This window comes from Anolis carolinensis, chromosome 6, assembly GCF_035594765.1.
Source record: "Anolis carolinensis isolate JA03-04 chromosome 6, rAnoCar3.1.pri, whole genome shotgun sequence".
Taxonomy (NCBI): Eukaryota; Metazoa; Chordata; class Lepidosauria; order Squamata; family Dactyloidae; genus Anolis; species Anolis carolinensis.
In genome coordinates, this window is record NC_085846.1 from 88,928,972 (window position 1) to 88,949,937 (window position 20,966).

Consider the following 20,966-nt stretch of genomic DNA (forward strand, 5'->3'; position numbering starts at 1 on the left):
CCATGAGCAGCTACCTTCAGAAGGCAACTCATCATTTTATCCTTGGATTGCAACACTCATTCCTAGCACAAAAGAGAACAGCAGTAGGACTATCATCTTCCCCTTACACACACATTTGACCCTAGAAATGAGGATAACAGCTCAGGGGTAGTAGGGATGTTGTAAAATGCCGCTGCTACCAGCATGGAGAAGATGGTTGGAGGCAGAAAAACTGAGTTCTGCTGCAAGGAGTTGCAGCCCTCCAAGGTATTCTTCAAAAACGTGGAAGAGAGTACTGTAAAACATTGTTGTTTTCCTTGGACCTCATACTTGAATGTTGAATTTGATGACATCTTGAATTTGACATCTTTTGCAATGCTAAAGATGTAGACATAGAAGCGAGGAGAAGCTGAAGGCACTACTGATTATTATTGACCTAAAGAAGGCGTGGAGTCTGTGTGGTACCTGGAGCTTCCCATTAAAAATATGGTTCCCCAAATGTCTTTAAACCCTTACAAAAAGGATTTGGGGCCTCCTTATTTTTCCATATATACAATAAAATCCTCTGATGATTTTCTGGAGCAATTGGTCAGAAACCGCAGTGGAAGTGGTATGACACCACAGCTGCTAGTTTTATGTTTGTCAGTGTAATCTCCAACAAAGGTTCATAAATGAAAAATGGCTCACATCCTCTCAATTCTTGCTTAACCTTGCTATAGTCATTATGCTTGTGATTGTGCAGATAGTAGTGGAACACCATCCTTAGAAATTTGTTCACTAATGTAACGATATAGCCTGCTATGTAAAACTACCCTGATGAATTGTTCCAAATGGATGGAAGGTGAACACTCCATTTAACTTTCAAAGACCTCATATGGTTGCTTTAAACCTCTCAACTTGGGTTCCCAGATGTTTTGGCTTACAACTCCATGAAATCCCAGTTTACCAGCCATTAGGATTTCTGGAAGTTGAAGGCCAAAACATCTGGGGACACACAGGCTGAGAACCACTGTTCTAGTAACTATGCTTTGGCTGGGAGCATACCATAGAATCGCAACAAAGAACTTGGAGAGACCTACAAACACTTCTTGGGAGGAAGGGATGATTTTTTTTTTTTTGGAGCAAGTATAAGTGAAACTGAATACTTATTCCATGGACAAGGAGGTTATACTGCTCTAGACCTTGGCACTGTCAATATTGCAAGTTTCTAGTATCAGCACTTTGGGCCAAGGGATACTAATGTAATTCTAGGCCACTGTGTTTTGCTTGTTTTCTAATAACTTGGAAGATTTTGTGGCCAGTAATGCAGAAGAGGCTATCTCTTGCAGCAAGGCATACAAACTGCTGTTTGCACCACAGAAATTAAAGCCGGTTCATGTAATTAGGTTCCAGTCTTATCTATTGTTTTAAATCAACATAATTATGCCTCTATCTACAATACGCACACATTCACCTACACTGACAAAATCTTAAATGCAGCCTAATGTGCAAATATTTTCCCATGCTGGCAGTAGCAGTTTAGAGTTTGTGCAATTCTGCATGTATTTATTCCCTTTTTTAAAAAGAAGAGGAAAAAGAACCCTGTCATGATTGTAGCACCAACTCAATCCATACATGTTGAGTTTCCCATATCTCTAGATCTCCGTTCAGATGTTTTTGGATTTAGTTTTTCCCCCAGATTTTGGAATGTCTGTATTTGCATATATGCACATTATGAGATATTTTGGAGATAGGACTCAAGTCTAAACCCAAATAATTCATATGATCTGCAGATACCTTCATGCAATATTTTTAATACTTTGGTGCATGGAACAAAGTTTGTGTACATTGAACCATGCAATGATGTCACTATCTCAGACATCCATGTGGACAATTTGGATTTGGGAATATTTTGGATTTTGGAATTCCGCATAAGGGATGCTCAACCAGTACTGCATTTCCCCCCTCAAATAAGGATGTGGTTATTTTTAGACACAGTAAAGGAAACCATACTCCTAAGTCTGCAAGACCTCAGCAAAGCTGTTGATGATAAGGTGAATTGAAGGTCTCGCATTTATAGAGTCCCAGTAAATTGCAGTTGATTTTATAGCAGTTAACAACAAAATAACACCGAGTCTGTTAAACTAATGTAATTGATGTAAATGTTACCTTTGTAATTTTATACTTACAAACCTTGGTTTGACACACGTCAGAGAATGATCCATTGTATGAGGCCTAATTCTCAAAAATAATTAAATTTAAAGTTTGGAAGTGATGAAGTGTGGAGAGAAGGCAGGAACCAGAACAGCCAGCAGATGGTGCTGAATTCAAGCAATCTTTTAAACAATTTATCATAACAGAAATTTAGCAGAATCTTGTAATAGCCTACTTTTAATTAAGCAGACTTTTAATTAGAGAATGTACAAATGAATGTTTGGTTTGTGCTCTGAAAGTTCTGATTTGATCGTTAGGGGGTTTACAATCTATCTAAAATAAAAACGAATGCCCTTCTCTCTTTAATAGCCCAGTATTTGACACACCAAAGGAATCATTTAATGGCTTGGAACTAATGTCATCATGTACAAAGAAGATTTTTTTAGTACATGGTCATATTTGCTTCAACAGTAAACTGACTAGTGGAGAGTGTGGAAAATTGGAGACACATCTGACTGCTTCCAAAACCAGAGGCGGAATGATGGCATCTGCCATGATTTGTCAGGTCCTTCAGAGGCAGGCCTGTAGCGAGGGGGGGGGGGGTTAGGGGTTCAAACCCCCCCCCCCCCGAAATTTTTCAATCGTTTACTCATGAATTTTAACTGGTTAACCAAATCCCCATGCTAAGTCTATGAGATGCAAAACATTAAGAGTACCTCCAGGCACTATCTCAAGCAGATATTGACAGGTTTGTAGCGGGGAGGGGTATGTGCTAGGGGTTCAAACCCCCCCCCCCCCCAAATTTCAAAACCCCTCCCAAAAATTTTTTCTGGCTACGGCCCTGTTCAGAGGTATCAGTGTATGATGCTATTGGTCTCTGTCTGACTATTGAGACAGCAATATGTGCCAGCTACAGATGCAGGTGAAACGTCAGGAGAAAATGCTGCTAGAACATGGCCACACAGCCCGGAAACCACACAACACTCCAGTGATTCTGGCCATGAAAGCCTTCGACAATACATAGCTAGATGCTTCTTCAACTCTCATTAGTAACAGGATGGTTAAGTGGGTTTTAAAAAAAAATTACAATGAATCACTGGTGAAGTTTTACATGCGATGCAGGGAGGGAATGAATATAAACCCCAAGAACAACCTGGTCATAGACTAGTAGATAGCTGTGCCTTATCTTTAGGGCAAGTGCTTCTGGAGAGTTGTTGAAAGACGATGGCAGAAAAAAGCTATTATCCCAATGGGCTTTTCATATAGCTGAGTTTTTACTTTGATCCAGCAGTCCTGTGCTTTTGTTCATGAAAAATGTATTTTCCTTAACCCAGCAAGTCATACATAGAAAAGTATTTCATTACTAGTTATGTACAGGAAAATAACAATGGATAGTGATTTCCAAAAGAGGATGGCTTGGGTTAATTTTCTGGAGTACAGTTCTCATATCCACCCTATTGGGAGATTCTGGGAGTTCTAAAGAAACTTTTCCACATTTTCCTGAAGTTACAGGTATCATATTTACATTGCATGACTACTGATACTAGTGCTGCAGCTCTAATGAAAATTTCATAATTGTATGCTCATCCAGTCCACAGACATCATCAAAACCAAATGTGAACGGCCTCAAATGCTAAATATGAAAATCTAAATAAATCACTCAGCAGAAGTCACATAGGGACAATGTCTTATGCTAGACAAAGAGAGCTTGAAAATCAAGAAACTATATTCATTACATGGGACAACAAATGCATTTAAGGGAATGGTAAATGAGAGGAAAGAACACCCACTTTGCGAAATGCTTTATTTATTTAAAATATCAGTGTGTAAAATGTGCTAAAATAACAAATCCACATGCAGTAAAAATCTATGATTAACACAAATTTTGAAATACATTCTGGTATCAGAATTATGGTGTGTGTGTGTGTGTGTTTTTTTTCATAGAATCATAGAGTTGGAAGAGACCTCATGGGCCATCCAGTCCAACTCCCTGCCAAGAAGTAGGAAATCACATTCAATGCCCTTTATTATAGGAGAGCTTTTTTATTAATACATGTTGAGGGTGTGTGTTTGGGTTAAAAAAAAACTTCTTTCTCCCAATGGCTATTTATTCATCTCATCTTCAAAGGAGGTTTCATTGTTTTATTTTCTTCGTACACTGAATACCAGAGTATGGTGATCGGCATCTACACACATCTGGAGCAATACATTTGCCTCCATGGTGACAAGGCAGTGTACACAATGCTGAAAAAAGAAAAAAATCAATTATGCTGTACAGTTCCATGTTATTAAACATACACAATTAGACCAAAGCAAGAGTATAAAAACAATGCTAGTAAAACAGTCTTCAGGTCTGACAGACATCTCCACAAGGTACTAAAGTTCTCATTTGTGCAAATTGATTAGAATTTTGTGGTGAAGGATCCCCACAAAAATGGAAATACCACAAATATCAATATTGCAATTTTTTAAAACAAACAGAATACTTATCCAGGCATACTTGATTCCTCCAGTGCAATTTTATGGTCAACTTCCACCAGACAATGACCACACAATAGCACCAGATGTTAGATTAGGACCAGCACACTCTCAGGGCCCATCCAGTCATATGTAGGACAGCAGCAGAAGTGCTAGCAAATACAGCAATTGTGAAGGATCAAAATTGCAAATGTACAACTCACAACGGCCAACTAATTGAATGACTCTCCCATTGTTGTGGTTTCAAGTCAGCATTACAAGAGCATGTAGCCTATATTACAGATGTTAAACTCTGACCCAAGAACTTAGCACCATGGTCCTCACAGTTCTACTTTTTCCATCTAACTCCTCCATATGCATATATTAGCCAGCCACAAAAGACAGCTCTGAGCTCTCCAGTTCAGAATCATGACACTGGATTGCTGTGAGTTTTTTGGGCTGTATGGCCATGTTCCAACCGCATTCTCTCCTAACGTTTTGCCTGCATCTGTGGCTGGCATCTTCAAATGTTCTGAAACTCTGAAGAACCTCTGAAAATGCCAGCCATAGATGCAGGCGGAACATTAGGAGAGAATGCTGCTAGAACATGGTCATACAGCCCAAAAAACCCACAGAAACTCAGTGATTCTGGCCATTTGACAAAATCATGGCATTTGTACTTAGATGTTCCTCAACTTGGATCCTCACACTTGAATACATTTTCCTTCCTCAACCTTGTATGCTCTATATGATTTGGGATTTACCATCATTATGTCAATGATGCCCAGTTCTATTGCATCCTTCAGATGATGTTGACATCCACATATAAGAGTATTGAGACCTCAGAAACACTCACCAGATATTGTCATGCTAAATCAGAGGACACTGAAATGTTGACCTTGACCTGGAAGTAGTTTTGCACGTTTCAAAGCATTTGGGAAATGAATGATTTATAGAGAGAAAGGTGACAACAACAGCCTTTCAAACATTAAACCTGTATCTTAATTTGGAATCTGTGTCTAGTATTCAGTCCTGACCCAGGCAAATGTGGCTCTAGCAGGGACATCCCTTATGTCTTAACTGAAAGAGACGAAAAGCTGCTGTTAGATTATTCTCTTAACCACTTGCATCTCTTTGTATTTAACCCTCATTACTTAGTCTGGTGGCCCAGCCACTTGACTCATATCATCTCCTTGAGGAGGGTTGTGACCCACCATTTGTATACCACTATATTAAGAGGCTTGCCTATCTTTTATGTTGGACACAATAGTGAAGGCAGAGGTGATTTTTCTTTTTTAAAAGCCCTGATGAAAGAAAAATAGAACATCAGAAAAGTCTGATCTTGTATAGTCAGACAATTGATTCATCTTAGGCCAGTACTTTCCATTCTGACTACTGGCAACGTGCTAAGATTTCAGGAAAGTGTGTTTCCATCTGAACCTGGAAATCCCTAACATCCTGATGTATCTGATCTGAAGACTAGTTAGTGCCAGTCCTGCTCAGCTTCTAAAATCAGGTGAGATCAGGTGTAGTCAGAGTGTTAGAGCAGTGTAATTGCTTGTGAAATCCATGAGATCACTATAGTTTGCAATGTTGCTTTCAGTTACATAACTTGAAACTGGAGATCTGGGACCTGTCTTTTGTGACCATTATCTGGCTGATCATGGACATGTATACTTTAAAATCTAAAATTAGGTATAATTTCCATATATTATGGTAATCAGTAAGACCACCATATCCATAGTGGATACATTTCTAACTGGGTTGTGGTTATGTGAAACCACGGATGTGACCAAACTCTATTAAATTAGCTAACGGTACTTCCAGTCCCAGCATTCCATAGAATTGCACTGGAGCATCTAGAGATTCCTAGTGTGATGTCCCTTCTAAGAATTTGTTAGGTCCTCCAACATTACTCTATAGTAACTCCTAGGCAAAACATACCATAGAATTGCCTGGCAGACCTAGCAAATTTCTGGAGAGAACATTTTCCCCCAGTAATGGATAACAGAAACCACAGATATTACAAGAGTCTTATTTTATATCACAATTAGAATATATGGTAATAAATGGAAAACACAATCTGTTTGTTAGTTTGCAAAAATAATGCATTAGTCACACTATGGTATATTTCAGTGGAGTTTGCTCAAGGTGTCAAGAAAGCAGTCTAGCCCATGATTTTCCAATCTTTTCTTTCTTTTGAGCAGATCACAAGTGCTTTCGGTGACTAGTGTTAACCAATCAAAAATCCTTTCTTATTCCATCTTCTCCTTCTTAGCATAATGTTTTGCCAAAAGAAAAAAGAAGACAGAAGATGATTTGAAAAAAATGTTCTTGTTAAGCATTTTCTAGGTCCTCCAAAGCTGACCACAGAGTCATGCTGTAGGACCAAGAAATGCTAAAGAGCTGTTATTTCTAGGGAATTTCTAGGTCCTCCGCTGTGACTTTATGGTAACTTCCCCTAGAAGTCATTCATTTCAACAGGATTTGCTATAATCAGTGATTTCATGTTGCCATAGTATGTCCACAAACATATCTATCCCCTGGTGATAATGGGGGTTGGATGATAAATAGAAGGTGTCAGTGTCTGAACTCCTGGTGAAAGTATATGATTAAGGTATATCAATAGTACATAAAAGGATTGTCTGACAGCAATGATGAGTTCCCTGGCTCTGCTACAAAAGAAGAGTGACTCACCTAAATGACATGCTCCACCAACCCACCCAGTCGCACAGCTGCAGATTCCAGGAGCTACACAAACACCTCCATTGCGACATCCCTGGGGACAAACCGCTGCACCAAAAGAACAAAGAGACAAGATATTCTCAATAACTCCTCTCTGAATTTTAAGGAAAACAGCCACCTACACTTTGAGAGTCTACATTGGGGGAAGGCTACATTTCACATTTTATCACATAACTAGTTTCTATGAAAAAAAATGATACATCCCTTATCCAAAATGCTTGGAACCAGAAGTATTTGGATCCCCCATCCCCTGGATTTCAGTATACCTGTTTTTCTTCGTGGCGCCCAACTATAAACATGAAATTCATTTGTTTCTTACATACCTTATATACATATTCTGAAATCAGTGTCATATAATGTTGTTAATATTTTTGTGCATGAAACAAAGTTTGTGTATCAGAAAGGAAAGGTGTCATTATTTTTGCTCCCATATGGACAATTTTGGAGTACAATCAGCCATCTACATTTGCGGATTTGATTATTCATAAATGTAATTATTCTCAGATGTGATTGTTTGTAGATTTTATTGAAATGTTTTCTCTTGGAATCTCTAGGTCCTCCAGTGTGACTATGGTCAACTTCTGCCATAAGCTGGAGGACCTAGAAAAAACTTCTAGAATTCTTTAGATTCTTTAATGAGGTTCTTTGGTCAACTTCTTAGCACTAGTTGAGATTCCCTCCTCTTTCTTGCTTTTTGGATATAAAACTATAATGCAGTAGATAGTGTTGGATTTTGAAGAGGAAGGTCTGGATTCAAAGCTCCATTCAGTCATGGAGATGACTGGCTGCTCTTGTACAAATGATTTAACTGGCAGTCCAAATGTGCCCCATAAACAAGAGGTTTGTCATTCCTGAACAAGAAGACATGAGGTTTCCAAAAAGTTTTTACCTTCTTGGCATCGTGATCCTGCCCAACCTGAAATACAGAGACACTTGGCCACTCCACTGATAGCGATGCACTCCCCACCATTTTGGCATCCTCCTTCGCAGCTTACTGGACCAGGAAACAATACAGAGAAACAAGTCAAAAGTTGGACTTTAGCAAAATGTTTCATTTCAAATAGCTTTTCTCCTTGAAGCTGCCCTAACGAATTGTTACTTTTCCAGCTTTCTATCGCAATATGACTAATTCACAGAGAGTCACAGCTGATCTGTAAACAATTCCCCAAACACAAAAACCAAGCAGGTAAATATAAATTGATCTCGTCCGCTCCCCCTGAAGCCTTAGAGTTGAAAAATGGAAAACAGGACAGGGCTCTTGTGTCTTTAAAATTTGTGTAGAAGAGGCATTTCAGCAGGTATTCCTTGTCTTGAATCTTACTTTTTTGGAAAATGGGGCTCCAGACTCTGAGTTCATGATAGATTAGTACTAACACTCTCTCGGGGCCCATCCAGACAGGCCCAAAATGGTCCTCCTCATGACAGAATGGCACGAAGAGGACCGTAATGGCAGCCAGGTAAGTTTTCTTTACTTTTTAGGAGGAAATTTGGGGGGCTTCAGAGTGGCTGGCATGTAGACATCCCCACCAGGGAAAGCCTGGGTTTTTGGAGGGCAGTGAAGACTCAAACCCACTTCAAAGCAGGTTTTTAAAATCCACTTTGGCATGGGTTTTAGTCCTGTCTGGAAGTCCCCTCAACCTCAAAGGAAGGCAAACGCAACCTCCCTGAACAAATATTGCCAAGAAATCCCCATAATAGGTTTTCCTTAGGGTCACCATAACCCAAGGGAGCCCCCAGTGGTGCAATGGGTTAAACCCTTGTGCTGGCTGAACTGCTGACCGAAAGGTTGACAGTTCAAATCTGGGGAGTGGGGTGAGCTCCCATTTATCAGCTCTTATGCAGGGACATAAGAGAAGCTTCCCACAGGATGGTAAAACATCAAACATCCGGGCGTCCCCTGAGCAACATCCTTGTAGGTGGCCAATTCTCTCACACCAGAAGCGACTTGCGGTTTCTCAAGTCACTCCTGACACGAGAGAAAAAAAAAAACATAAGCCAGAAACAACAAAGTGGTATTTGATGGATTCATAGAGCTATTGAAAGTGAATGCTGAGAACAAAGTTTGGAAAAATCTACAGACTATATCTAGCACTTTATAATGCACTTTGTTCTACCTTAAACTCCCCCCCCCTCAATAATTGACAAATTGCCTAAGATAAGCTTACCTTTATGACAATATCTTCCTCCATAGCCTGGCTGACATCGACATTTTCCAGGTCTTAGACACCTCCCGCCATTTTTACATTTTGGATAACAAGTTGCTATAAATAATAATGAAAAACAAAGGACAAGGAAAATAGAATGAGATCTTCTGGGACGGGGTAGAGTCAATTGCAAACAATCCTCTTGCTTTGAAATGCGTACCAGTGAATTCATACAGCTGCCGGCTCTCAATGGGCTGACTTGTTATTCATATCATTCATGAAGTATGCTCAATAATGGCAAATATAATCAGCTAATTTGGTTTGTGAAATAGAGCTAGAATTTTCTTATCGCATAAACACAGGACATGAAGTGGCTGGGAAAAAAAGCTTATCAATCGATAACAACTAGCACAGCTGATTATATTCACCAGCTGTGACTCTCTCAAATTTTAAAACTGAAAGATGATTTCAACTACTCTTTGGAAGGAAGCAGCAACAGAATGTCACTGAGCCAAATATATAGCAGCTGTTGGATAAAGTCTGGTCCTTCAGTTGCAAATCCAAAAATAGATTTCCTAGAATACTTACAAGGGCAAATTTAATAGGAGAAAAAGCCCCATTCAAATTAAAATCAATATGTATTTGTCTTAACTCGTAGTATCTTAACTATTCTTCCAGAAACAGTGGTTAAATAATTTGGGAAACACTGTTCATTCAAAACTTTCTTTTCTGGGGTGCTTTTAATTATTAAACTTTTAAAAAATTGGCAGAGATTCTGCATTGTGACCTATTTTTCTTAACTTTGTGAATTTGTATTATACAGGTAATCCCTGAATTACAAACATCCGACTTACAAACAACTCATAGTTAAGCATGAGTGTGAGACAACAAAAAATGAGAGAGATATACTCCTCAGAAAGGAAATTCACTCCTGAAAGAGTTATCACGACGAAAAGGTTTCTCACCAATCCTTGTTTCCACAACAAGCCAATTTTTCAAAATCTAGTTGTCCCAGGGACAGAAAGTGGGGTGAAATCTTCTGAACAGAGGCACAGATAGCAAGGCAAGCATAGCAGGGGTCTTACTTAAAGCTTTTGCTATCCAAAAGCTATGCTATCCAAAAGCCATGCTATATGGTTGGAGTTATACTTTAAAATGTACCTGTTCCGACTTTCATATAAATTCAACTTAAGAACAATATTACAGAGCCTATCTTGCTCATAACTTGGGGACTGCCAGTACAGTTAGATCTCCATATCTGCAGGGAATACACATTTAAAATTATAGATATGACCCAATGCCATCAAATTGGCTGACTTCTGATCCTACCACAGAGTTGCCCTGAAGGACATAGAGATTCCTAAAGAGTTATACTCTCTACGGAGCCCCCGATGGCGCAATGCGTTAAACCCTTCTACCGGCAGGAGTGCTGACTGAAAGATTGGCGGTTTGAATCCAGCGAACAAGGTGAGCTCCTGTCTGTCAACTCCAGCTTCCCATGCAGGGACGTGAGAGAAGCCTCCCACAGGATGGTAAAACATCAAACATCCAGGTGTCCCCTGGACAACATCCTTGCAGACGGCCAATTCTCTTACACCAGAAGCAACTTGCCGTTTCTCAAGTCATTCCTCACATGGAAAAAAATCCTCTTGTGCTAGGTCCTCTAACACAACTCTATATTAATCTCCAGGCTAAGCATAGAATCACATGTAGGACTTAGCAAATTCTTAGAGAGAGATTTTGTTGTCCTGGATACTAGGAAGTGAAATTATGAATATGAGTTCTGCAGTTACAAAGATTTTACTATATTGTAAAAATGCAATGAAAACCTGTTAAATGAATATTGCAGATGCATACCAGGACACTGGCAAGAATGTTCCAACAGACTTTGAGCACTTCTCATATTTAGTGAGCACTTCTCATGCACATTTGGCACTTGTGTTGTGCATTGATTATTCCTGGCACATTTCAGCACTTCCTAGCCAGTATCCAGATGTGCACTGAGAGTACCTCAATGTGCTTCGGGAACCCACTGCACACTGGAGCCATGGCAAATCATTCACTTCACTGCTTACCGTTGCATGTAGGATGCCCTTACATTGTAACACCGTATCAGCTCCCAGGTGACTATGGACATTGCAAAGCTACTCAGTTCTACATCCTGCCCACATAAGCCCACTTACCAAGACGTGTGTCACCTCCTGGATTCCTGCCATTTTTTTCTTATTTCTGATTCAAAACTGTGCAAAAAAGCATGTTTTGTTCACTGTAAATTTTTGTTCCGCTTTGGGTAGGCCAAATTTTAGCAGTGGTCAGGAGTGCACCTACTCAACTAATGCCATGCAAAATGCAACTACAGTAGAGTCTCGCTTATCCAAGACTCGCATATCCAAGGTTCTGGATTATCCAATGCATTTTTGTAGTCAATGTTACCAATATATTGTGATATTTTGGTGCTAAATTCGTAAATACAGTAATTACAACATAACATTACTGCGTATTGAACTACTTTTTCTGTCAAATTTGTTGTATAACATGATGTTTTGGTGCTTAATTTGTAAAATCATAACCTAATTTGAAGTTTAATAGGCTTTTCCTTAATCCCTCCTTATTATCCAAGATATTCGCTTATCCAAGGTTCTGCCGGCCCGTTTAGCTTGGATAAGTGAAACTCTACCGTATTTTGGAAAATAAGTACAATTCCTGTATCCACAGGACTGGTACCTGTTGTTTTATTTACTTGGATCTGAGTTAATGAAACAACAGAATATTTCATTTCTAGGCATTTCCTGGAAGCCCCTGATGGCGCAGTTGGTTAAACTGCTGAGCTGCTGAATGTGCTGACCGAAAGGTCTGCAGTTCTAATCTGGGGAGCGGAATGAGCCCCCCCTATTAGCCCTAGCTTCTGCCAACCTAGCAGTTTGAAAACATGCAAATGTGAGTAGATTAATAGGTACCGCTCCAGCAGGAAGGTAACAGCGCTCCATGCAGTCATGCCGGTCACATGATCTTGGAGGCATCTATGGACAACGCTGGCTCTTCCGGTTAGAAATGGAGATGAAAACCAACCCCGAGAGTTGGACATGACTAGACTTGATGTCAGGGGAAAACCTTTACTTTTTCTTAGGCATTTCCTAGTTTGTAAACTGTTCTGGGATGTAACTGTTGTCTTTTAACCAAGGTGACTATGTTTTAATGACATTCCTTCCTATGTGGCTGGGCTGTGGCGCAGCTGGTTAGCAGCCAGCTGCAATAAATCACTCTAACCAAGGGGTCATGAGTTCGAGGCCAGCCCGTGTCAGGGTGAGCACCCAACAATTAAAAATAAAATATAGCCCCTTGATCTTTGCTGACCTATGCAACCTGAAAGATAGTTGCATCTATCAAGTGGGAAATTTAGGTATCACTTATATGTGGGGAGGCTAATTTACGACACCATAAAAACCATCCAGCCGCGGTTGGAATGAGGAAGTTGCTATCGCAGTGGATGATGAAGCAGCTGTTCCCCTTGGGCCAGAATCAAGCATACCCTCAGAAAGCTGGAAGCTGGAGAAGGTTTAAATTGCCTCTGCGTCTGTCTCTGTCTCTGTTCTATGTTATATGGCATTGAATGTCTGCCTTATATGTGTACAATGTGATCTGCCCTGAGTCCCCTTCGGGGTGAGAAGGGTGAAACATAAATACTGTAAATAAATAAATAAATAAATAAGTTTGCATTTTATTATTGTTAACCACTACATTCATTGATAAGATGAAATATATATATAAAGGAATGATCTAAGAGGTATTTCCCAGGTTTTCAGGCAGCCTGGTTATAAACAACAACTCTGGCAGCAGCTATGAATCTACATCCAACCTACAGCTTAATATCTTAGGATATTTTATGATTTATGATTGGAAGCCTTGTGGAACCATCTCCAGTGAAAATGGCTCATGCTTGAAAACTGATTATTTATTTATTTTGTCGTTTCTCTCTGCACCAGCAACTTCTTCTCAAAGATAAATCAGCTCCTACCTTCTCCCTCAAATTTCTTTGCAAATGGCTTTCCCATGCCAACCAGCATTTTTTTTCTTATTTTTCATCTGCATTAAACATGGGCTTTTGGTGAAAAGTTGCTGAGGAGGCAGTCTTCCTCATGGATCTCACAGAATTCTTTGTGATTGACAGCTAAAAGAACTCCCTCCGTAACAGGCAAAATAAATAGCTGGAAAATTGCACATTTTTGGAGTATGGCGGCTGCGATGATTTCATGCAAACATATTATCTGACCAATTTAGCAGGCTCTTGGCTCATAAATCTTTCATGAGTCAGTCCTGGTTTTGATGTGTTTGCTATCTGCTATGTTCAATAGTACACTAGCCGGTTTTCTTCTGGAATTTGCTGTAGGGACTATATTGAGATTCGAGAGATTGTCGGAGATTTATTCGCAGCATTCTGCAATGTGCAGCAATGGTTCTACTCTCTGAACACATCAATGAAATCTTTGAAAGAGCAGAAGGGAATAGTTATTTAACAAGAAGAGTGCTGCAGAAAAAAAATAATAAATGGCAAACATTCTTGTCACCAGAAGAGCAACCATTCCTCAGAAACTCTGATATGAACAAGATTTGTTTGAACAATGATCAGGAAGGATAGAGGTAGGAAAAGCAAAATGAAATGATTCCCATGGAACAAGTGATGTTCATAAATACTAGTCACATATTGGAGGCATAAGACTTCCAATATTCTCTATTTTATCTATGCTACCACTTATGGGTTTTTTTATTATGAAATGCTGAAACCTGTTTTAAAGGTCCCTGTATACCTGAGATTAACTTTTTAGAAGTTCAACTGTTAAATGAAATGTGATGATTTAATATATTTATACCTCAATAGTCAACCTCCCCTACATTGGTTGGGATCATGGGCACAAGACGGCCATGAAAAAAAAATATCGTGTCAGAAGCAACCTGAGAACATGCTGCAAGTCACTTCTGGCGTGAGAGAATTGGCCGCCTACAGAGACGTTGCCCAGGGGACTCCCGGATGTGTTAGCTGGGAGGCTTCTCTCGTGTCCCTGCAAGCTAGAGCTGACAGATGGGAGCTCACCCCATCTTGCGGATGGAGAGTGGTGCCTGGTCAAGTGGTCTCTGATCAAAAAAAGGTTGGGAACCACTAATCTACACTGTAGAATGAATACCATCTGACACCACTTTAGCTATGGAATCATGGGAGTTATAGTTTTGCAAGATCTTGAGCCTTTTCTCTGAAAGAGTGCTGGTGCCTCACAAACTACAACTCCCATGATTCCATAGCATTGAGCTATGGTAGTTAAAGTGATGTCAAACTTCAGTATTTCTACAGTGTAGATGAACCCCAAGTATCCAGAAACCTCTCTTTGCTCCCTATTACATCTATGTTGATATCCAAGGCATGTGCAGGCTAAATTACCCTTACTAATAATAGACTCTGAGTAATGCAAATCTGATTTTCCAAAGAACGATACCTAATTCAATTATACAACTGATGATTCCTTATATTTAATCTCACTCTTGTGATAATCCCATATAAGTATCATCTACCCCACAATAACTATGCCTGATTAACTGTTATAATTTCCTTTTATTGTAGTGTCTGAAGCAGCATCCTATTGAGCAAGATGTACTAAAGAGGAGGGTAATGCAATTTTGTAACAGATTTCAAAGACACCTTTATTAAGATGAGCTTTAAAAACATAGAACCTCCTTTGGTGTTTTTAGTTAACTACTTCTGGTGTTTTTTATGATGTTGTTCCTCCTGATTTTTATTTCTGTTCCATCATTAGGAGCCTTCAGTGTCGCAATGGGTTAAACCCTTGTGCTGACCAAAAGGGGAGCGGGGTGAGCTCCCATCTGTCAGCTCCAGCTTCCCATGCGGGGACATGAGAGAAGCCTCCCACAGGATGGTAAAACATCAAACATTGAGGTGTCCCCTGGGTCACGTCCTTACAGATGGCCAATTCTCTCTCATCAGAAGCAATTTACTGTTTCTCAAGTCGCACCTGACACGGAAAAAATTAGGATTTGAATGTTTTACATTTTTTTGCGATTTATCATACTAATTTGCAGGCTTTCTTGGCTGTGGAGTTATTCATAGAAAGGTGGAGTAGGAAGGCCAAAATAAAAACAAGTGTAAGCCTTATACAGGGGTTTCGTTATAGGGTGAGGCAAAAGAACAGCATTGCTCCCCAAATAAAAATTTTGATCCCTCCAAAATGAATCACACTGGCTCTCCTTCCTCCATTTTTTTCTGTTTGCTGAAATAAAAATAAATAAATAAACCCAAACCAACCAATGCTTTCTGCAAAGTACTGGCCATAGGATTCCTTCATGTATCCGTATTGTTCCATCCATTTGGATGGCAGGGAACCGTACAACCCCCCTCGGAACAAAAAGAGCAGCGAAACAAACGAAAGGGAGGAAGGCAGGGCCTACAGCCAAGCACCAGATACTCGACGTTCATAGGGCTGGCTTTCAGGGCCTACAGTTGAGCGCTTAACGCTGGTAGGCCTGGCTCGCAGAGTCTACAATTGAGCGTTGAGTACTCGGCTGTAGGCCCTGCCCACTGATGCAGCTACACTGTCAAATTAATGCAGTTAGACACCACTTTCACAGCCATGGCTGGCTATTATGGAATCCTCAGAACTGTAGTTTGGTGAGGTACAAAACTACATTAATACAGTAGAGTCTCACTTATCAAACATAAATGGGCCGGCAGAACGTTGGATAAGTGAATATGTTGAATAATTAAGTAGGGATTAAGGAAAAGCCTATTAAACATCAAATTAGGATATGATTTTACAAATTAAGCACCAAAACATCATGTTATACAACAAATTTGACAGAAAAAGTAGTTCAAAACGCAGTAATGCTATGTAGTAACTACTGTATTTACGAATTTAGCACCAAAATATCACAATGTTTTGAAATCATTGTCTACAAAAATGCGTTGGATAATCCAGAACATTGGATAAGTGAGACTCTACTGTAACTGTATTAATTCTATTGTATAGATGCACCCTGAGATAAAAGCTCCTCTTTTAATTTGAACTGTTGTCATTCCCATTTCTCTCGGGTTATCTTTTTCAAATTTCTGGCCCCCAATCATGGTATGCATAGCTTTATCCCTTCCTGTTTTAAACTTGGAGAGGCCTCCTGTACCTTTAATCACTGCATACCAATTGAACATTTAACTAGAATTGCTTGACCCTAGAAGTGTCAAACCACTTAGGCAGAAAAAAAATGAAATGCAAAGAGCCACAATGGGGGATGCCTGGCTTGATAGCAATACCGTGTAAAAAAGATCTTGGAGTCCTCATGGACAACAAGTTAGGCATGAGCCAACAATGTCATGCAGCAGCTTAAAAAGCAAATGGGATTTTGACTTGCATCAATAGGAGTATAGATCCAGGGAAGTCATGCTCCCCCTCTATTCTGCCTTGGTCAGACCACACCTGGAATACTGTGTCCAATTCTGGGCACTGCAATTGAAGGGAGATGTTGACAAGCTGGAATGTGTCCCAAGGAGGGCAACTAAAATGATCAAGGGTCTGGAGAACAAGTCCTATGAGGAGCGGCTTAAAGAGCTGAGCATGTTTAGCCTGCAGAAGAGAAAGCTGAGAGGAGACATGATAGCCATGTATAAATGTGTGAGGGGAAGTCATAGGGAGGAGGGAGCAAGCTTGTTTTCTGCTGCCCTGGAGACCAGGATGCGGAACAATGGCTTCAAACTACAGGAAAGGAGATTCCACCTGAACATTAGGAAGAACTTCCTCACTGGGACAGCTGTTCTTCAGTGGAACTCTCTGCCCCAGGCTGTGGTGGAGGCTCGTTCTTTGGAGGCTTTTAAACAAAGGCCGGATGGCCATCTGTTGGGGGTGCTTTGAATGCAATTTTCCTGCATCTTGACAGGGGTTTATTTATTCATTTATTTATTTATATACTGCTCTTCTCCCCCTGGGGGACCCAGAGTGGTCTTACACAATGGCAGAATGAGATGACACATATAATACAAATGTAGTAAAACCAAACATAAAACACGGCGGGACCGAGTACAGGGCCTTACTTGAAAATCTTAATCTGCAGAATGGCCCGTAGTGATGAATGGCCCATGAGGTCTCTTCCATCTCTATGATTCTAATTGTATCTCTAAACTGCTGCAATGAATGCAGTTTGACATCACGTTGACTGCCACGACACAGTGTGGTGGAATCATGGGATCTGCAGCTTGGTGAGGCACCAGCAATCTTTGGCAGAGAAGGATAAAGACCTTGTACAGGTAAAACACTCACGATTCCTTAGTATTATGCCACTGCAGCTAAGGTGGTGTCAAACTGTGTAGATCAGGGATGGGTAGGCTGTTAGGAATTGTGGGAATTCCAAAATACCTGGAGGAGCAAAGTTTGCCTGTGACGGCGCGAGTGGCGCCATCTATATGTCAAACTATACGTTTCAAGATCTGAATTGTTGTATCATGCCTGATTTTGCCCTTACCCTGTAAATGTAGTTGGATTGGTTATTTATATCTGTCAATCAATGTTGTTTGTACCTGTTATATTGCTCACTCAGCAAAACTGTTTGGCTCCACCTCTTCCTGGAGTAGGACTGTGTTTCCTTTTTTCATTCCACCAGCAAGCTCTCTATCGGATGGACGTGAGAGAGAGACTTGGCACTAAAAGCCCTTCAAAAGTTACCTCTCAGCACCAATTCTGAGGTTCTTACCCTTGGGACTCACACTTCATGTTCAGGGCCAACCTGAACAACGTTGAGGAGTCTCAAGCGCCTTCACATCAGTCCTTTGGCAACAGAGGAAGACTCTTGTCTTCAGATATAGGTCATTGGACTGAGGCTAAGTTTGCTCCGGCATTCACAGCCAGAGAAAGAGGGATCTAGAAGGCTCCACGGACTTAAACAATCAAAGACTGTAATGTATATTTTCTTTTACCCCCTTTGTGAACAATAAACCCAGTTTTTGAGTTATCTACAGTGTTTTGGTCCTTGGGAGTTCCAGTTTCCCTAAAGGAGGGCAAGAAGCAATCCCCTGGGGAAAGATGTCACGTCCATGCCTCTTTCACTAAGAGTTTACAGCCCCAGGCGCGACGGCACATTGCCCATGCTTGGTGTAGCTGCACCCTTGGCCTCAAAGGATCACCTCAAAGAGAATCCACAAACCATTCTAAACATTCTCAGCTTGAACAAGTTACTTATATACACACACACACACATATATGTAAAGGTTTTACCCTGACATTAAGTTCAGTCGTGTCCGACTCTGGGGGTTGGTGCTCATCTCCATTTCTAAGCTAAAGAGCCAGTGTTGTCCATAGACACCTCCAGGGTCATGTGTTCAGCAAGACTGCATGGAGTGCCGTTACCTTCCTGCCGGAGCGGTACTATTGATCTACTCACATTTGCATGTTTTCGAACTGCTAGGTTGCCAGAAGCTGGGGCTAACAGCGGGAGCTCACCCCGCTCACCGGATTCGAACCGCCAACCTTTCAGTCAGCAAGTTCAGCAGCTCAGTGCTTTAATCCGCTGCACCACTGGGGGCTCCTATCCCCACACACACACCCACATATATAACAACTTTTAGAACTTCTAGGAATTATAATATTATATATACGTATATATATATATATATATATATATATATATATATATATATACAGTAGAGTCTCACTTATCCAACACTCACTTATCCAACGTTCTGGATTATCCAACACATTTTTGTAGTCAATATTTTCAAAACATCGTGATATTTTGGTGCAAAATTCGTAAATACAGTAATTACTACATAGCATTACTGCATATTGAACTAGTTTTTCTGTCAAATTTGTTGTATAACATGATGTTTTGGTGCTTAATTTGTGAAATCATAACCTAATTTGATGTTTAATAGGCTTGTCCTTAATCTCTCCTTATTATCCAACATATTCACTTATCCAACGTTCAGCCGGCCCGTTTACGTTGGATAAGTGAGACTCTACTGTATATATTTCCTAGAAGTTCTAAAAGTGTTGATCAACAACAAAAGTCATGTTCCCAAACTTCTGCCCTGCCACGTGTCCTCCTCCTTGGCCTTCAAGCTCTCTAAACTTTCCTAACTTGGATAAGTTCTCTCTCTCTCTCCTGCTCTCTCTTTAGTTTCCCAAAAGTGCCAAGATGAAAGTGTTGATCCCAAAGAGAAGCCCTGTCTCCAAAGGGCTGCCCGCTTCTTCCTCTTCCTCTTCCTGTCCCTCTCCTCCTCCCTCCCCCTCCTCCAGCCTTATTGTACGTACGCACCGTACTGGCATCGCTCTCCTTGGTAGCCCTTGGGGCAGAAGCAGGTGCCGTTGCGGATGCAGAGCCCGTTGTGCTGGCAAGGCGGCTGGCAAAGGGCGCCCGGGTCGAAGACGAAAGGCACGGCCAGGCCCCGGGAGACCTTGGACGAAGGCAGCAGGGCCTCCCCGGGCCAGAAGGGAGCGCAGGCGGCCAAGGAGAGGAGCAGCCAGGCGCCAGGAGAGAGCCCCATGCCCGCGACGCCCCAGTGGCTTTCCCCTTCAGCTCTTCTTCTTGGTCTTCAGCTTCTTTTCCTCAGCACTCCCTCCTTTTCATCCCCCCTTTTCATCCTTTGGCTTCCCCCTCCCCTTTCCTCTCTTCTTCCAATTTTTCTACTTTTTACCTTCTCTTTTGGCTCCGCTTTCCCTATACCGTTGACTCTCTGGCCCCTTCCATACAGCTTTCTGCTTTGAACTGGAATATCTGGCAGTGTGAATTGTGTGGATCATAATAAACTGTGGCATGTTCTTGGTGGTATGGGGATACCAAGTCACCTTGTCTGTCTCCTGAGAAATCTGTATAAAGGCCAAGCAGCCACAGTAAGAACAGACCACGGAACAACAGATTGGTTCAAGATTGGGAAAGGAGTACGGCAGGGCTGCATACTTTCACCCTCCCCATTCAACTTGTATGCAGAACACATCATGCGACGTGTGGGGCCTGAAGATTCCAAGGCCGAAGTTAAGATTGCTGGAATAAACATTAACAACCTTAGATATGCAGACGATACCACTCTGCAAGTTCAGCACTGAGCTGCGGAACTTGCAGACCAAAAGGTCCCAGGTTCAAATCCCAGGAGCAGAATGAGCGTCCGCTGTTAGCCCCAGCTCCTGCCAACCAAGCAGTTCGAAAACATGCCAGTGTGAGTAGATCAATAGGTACCACTCCGGTGGGAAGGTAACAGCACTCCATGCAGTCATGCCAGCCACATGACCTTGGAGGTGTCTATGGACAACGCCAGCTCTTTAGCTTAGAAAAAGGAGATGATCACCAACCCCCAGGGTCGGTTACGGCTGGACTTAACGTCAGGGGAAAACCTTTACCTTACCTTTACCACTCTGATCGCCGAAAGTGAGGAGGAGCTGAGGGCTATCACCAAGGTGAAAGAAGAAAGTGCAAAAGCCGGGTTGCAGTCAAATGTCAAGAAAACCAAGATCATGGCAACTACACCTA

The 20,966-nt window shown here is 41.1% G+C and overlaps 1 protein-coding gene across 1 annotated transcript; it reads right to left on the minus strand.

Moving 5' to 3' along the window:
- Positions 1 to 4,191: 4,191 nt before the first annotated feature.
- LOC100563155 (von Willebrand factor D and EGF domain-containing protein) lies at positions 4,192 to 20,051 on the minus strand. The gene is made up of 5 exons (XM_003222129.4): positions 19,758 to 20,051; positions 9,480 to 9,575; positions 8,204 to 8,308; positions 7,267 to 7,362; positions 4,192 to 4,356 (listed from the first exon to the last, which is right to left on the minus strand). Exons 1-5 carry the CDS (start codon positions 19,984 to 19,986, stop codon positions 4,247 to 4,249), a joined length of 636 nt encoding a protein of 211 aa, XP_003222177.1. The 5' UTR covers positions 19,987 to 20,051; the 3' UTR covers positions 4,192 to 4,246.
- Positions 20,052 to 20,966: the final 915 nt, after the last annotated feature.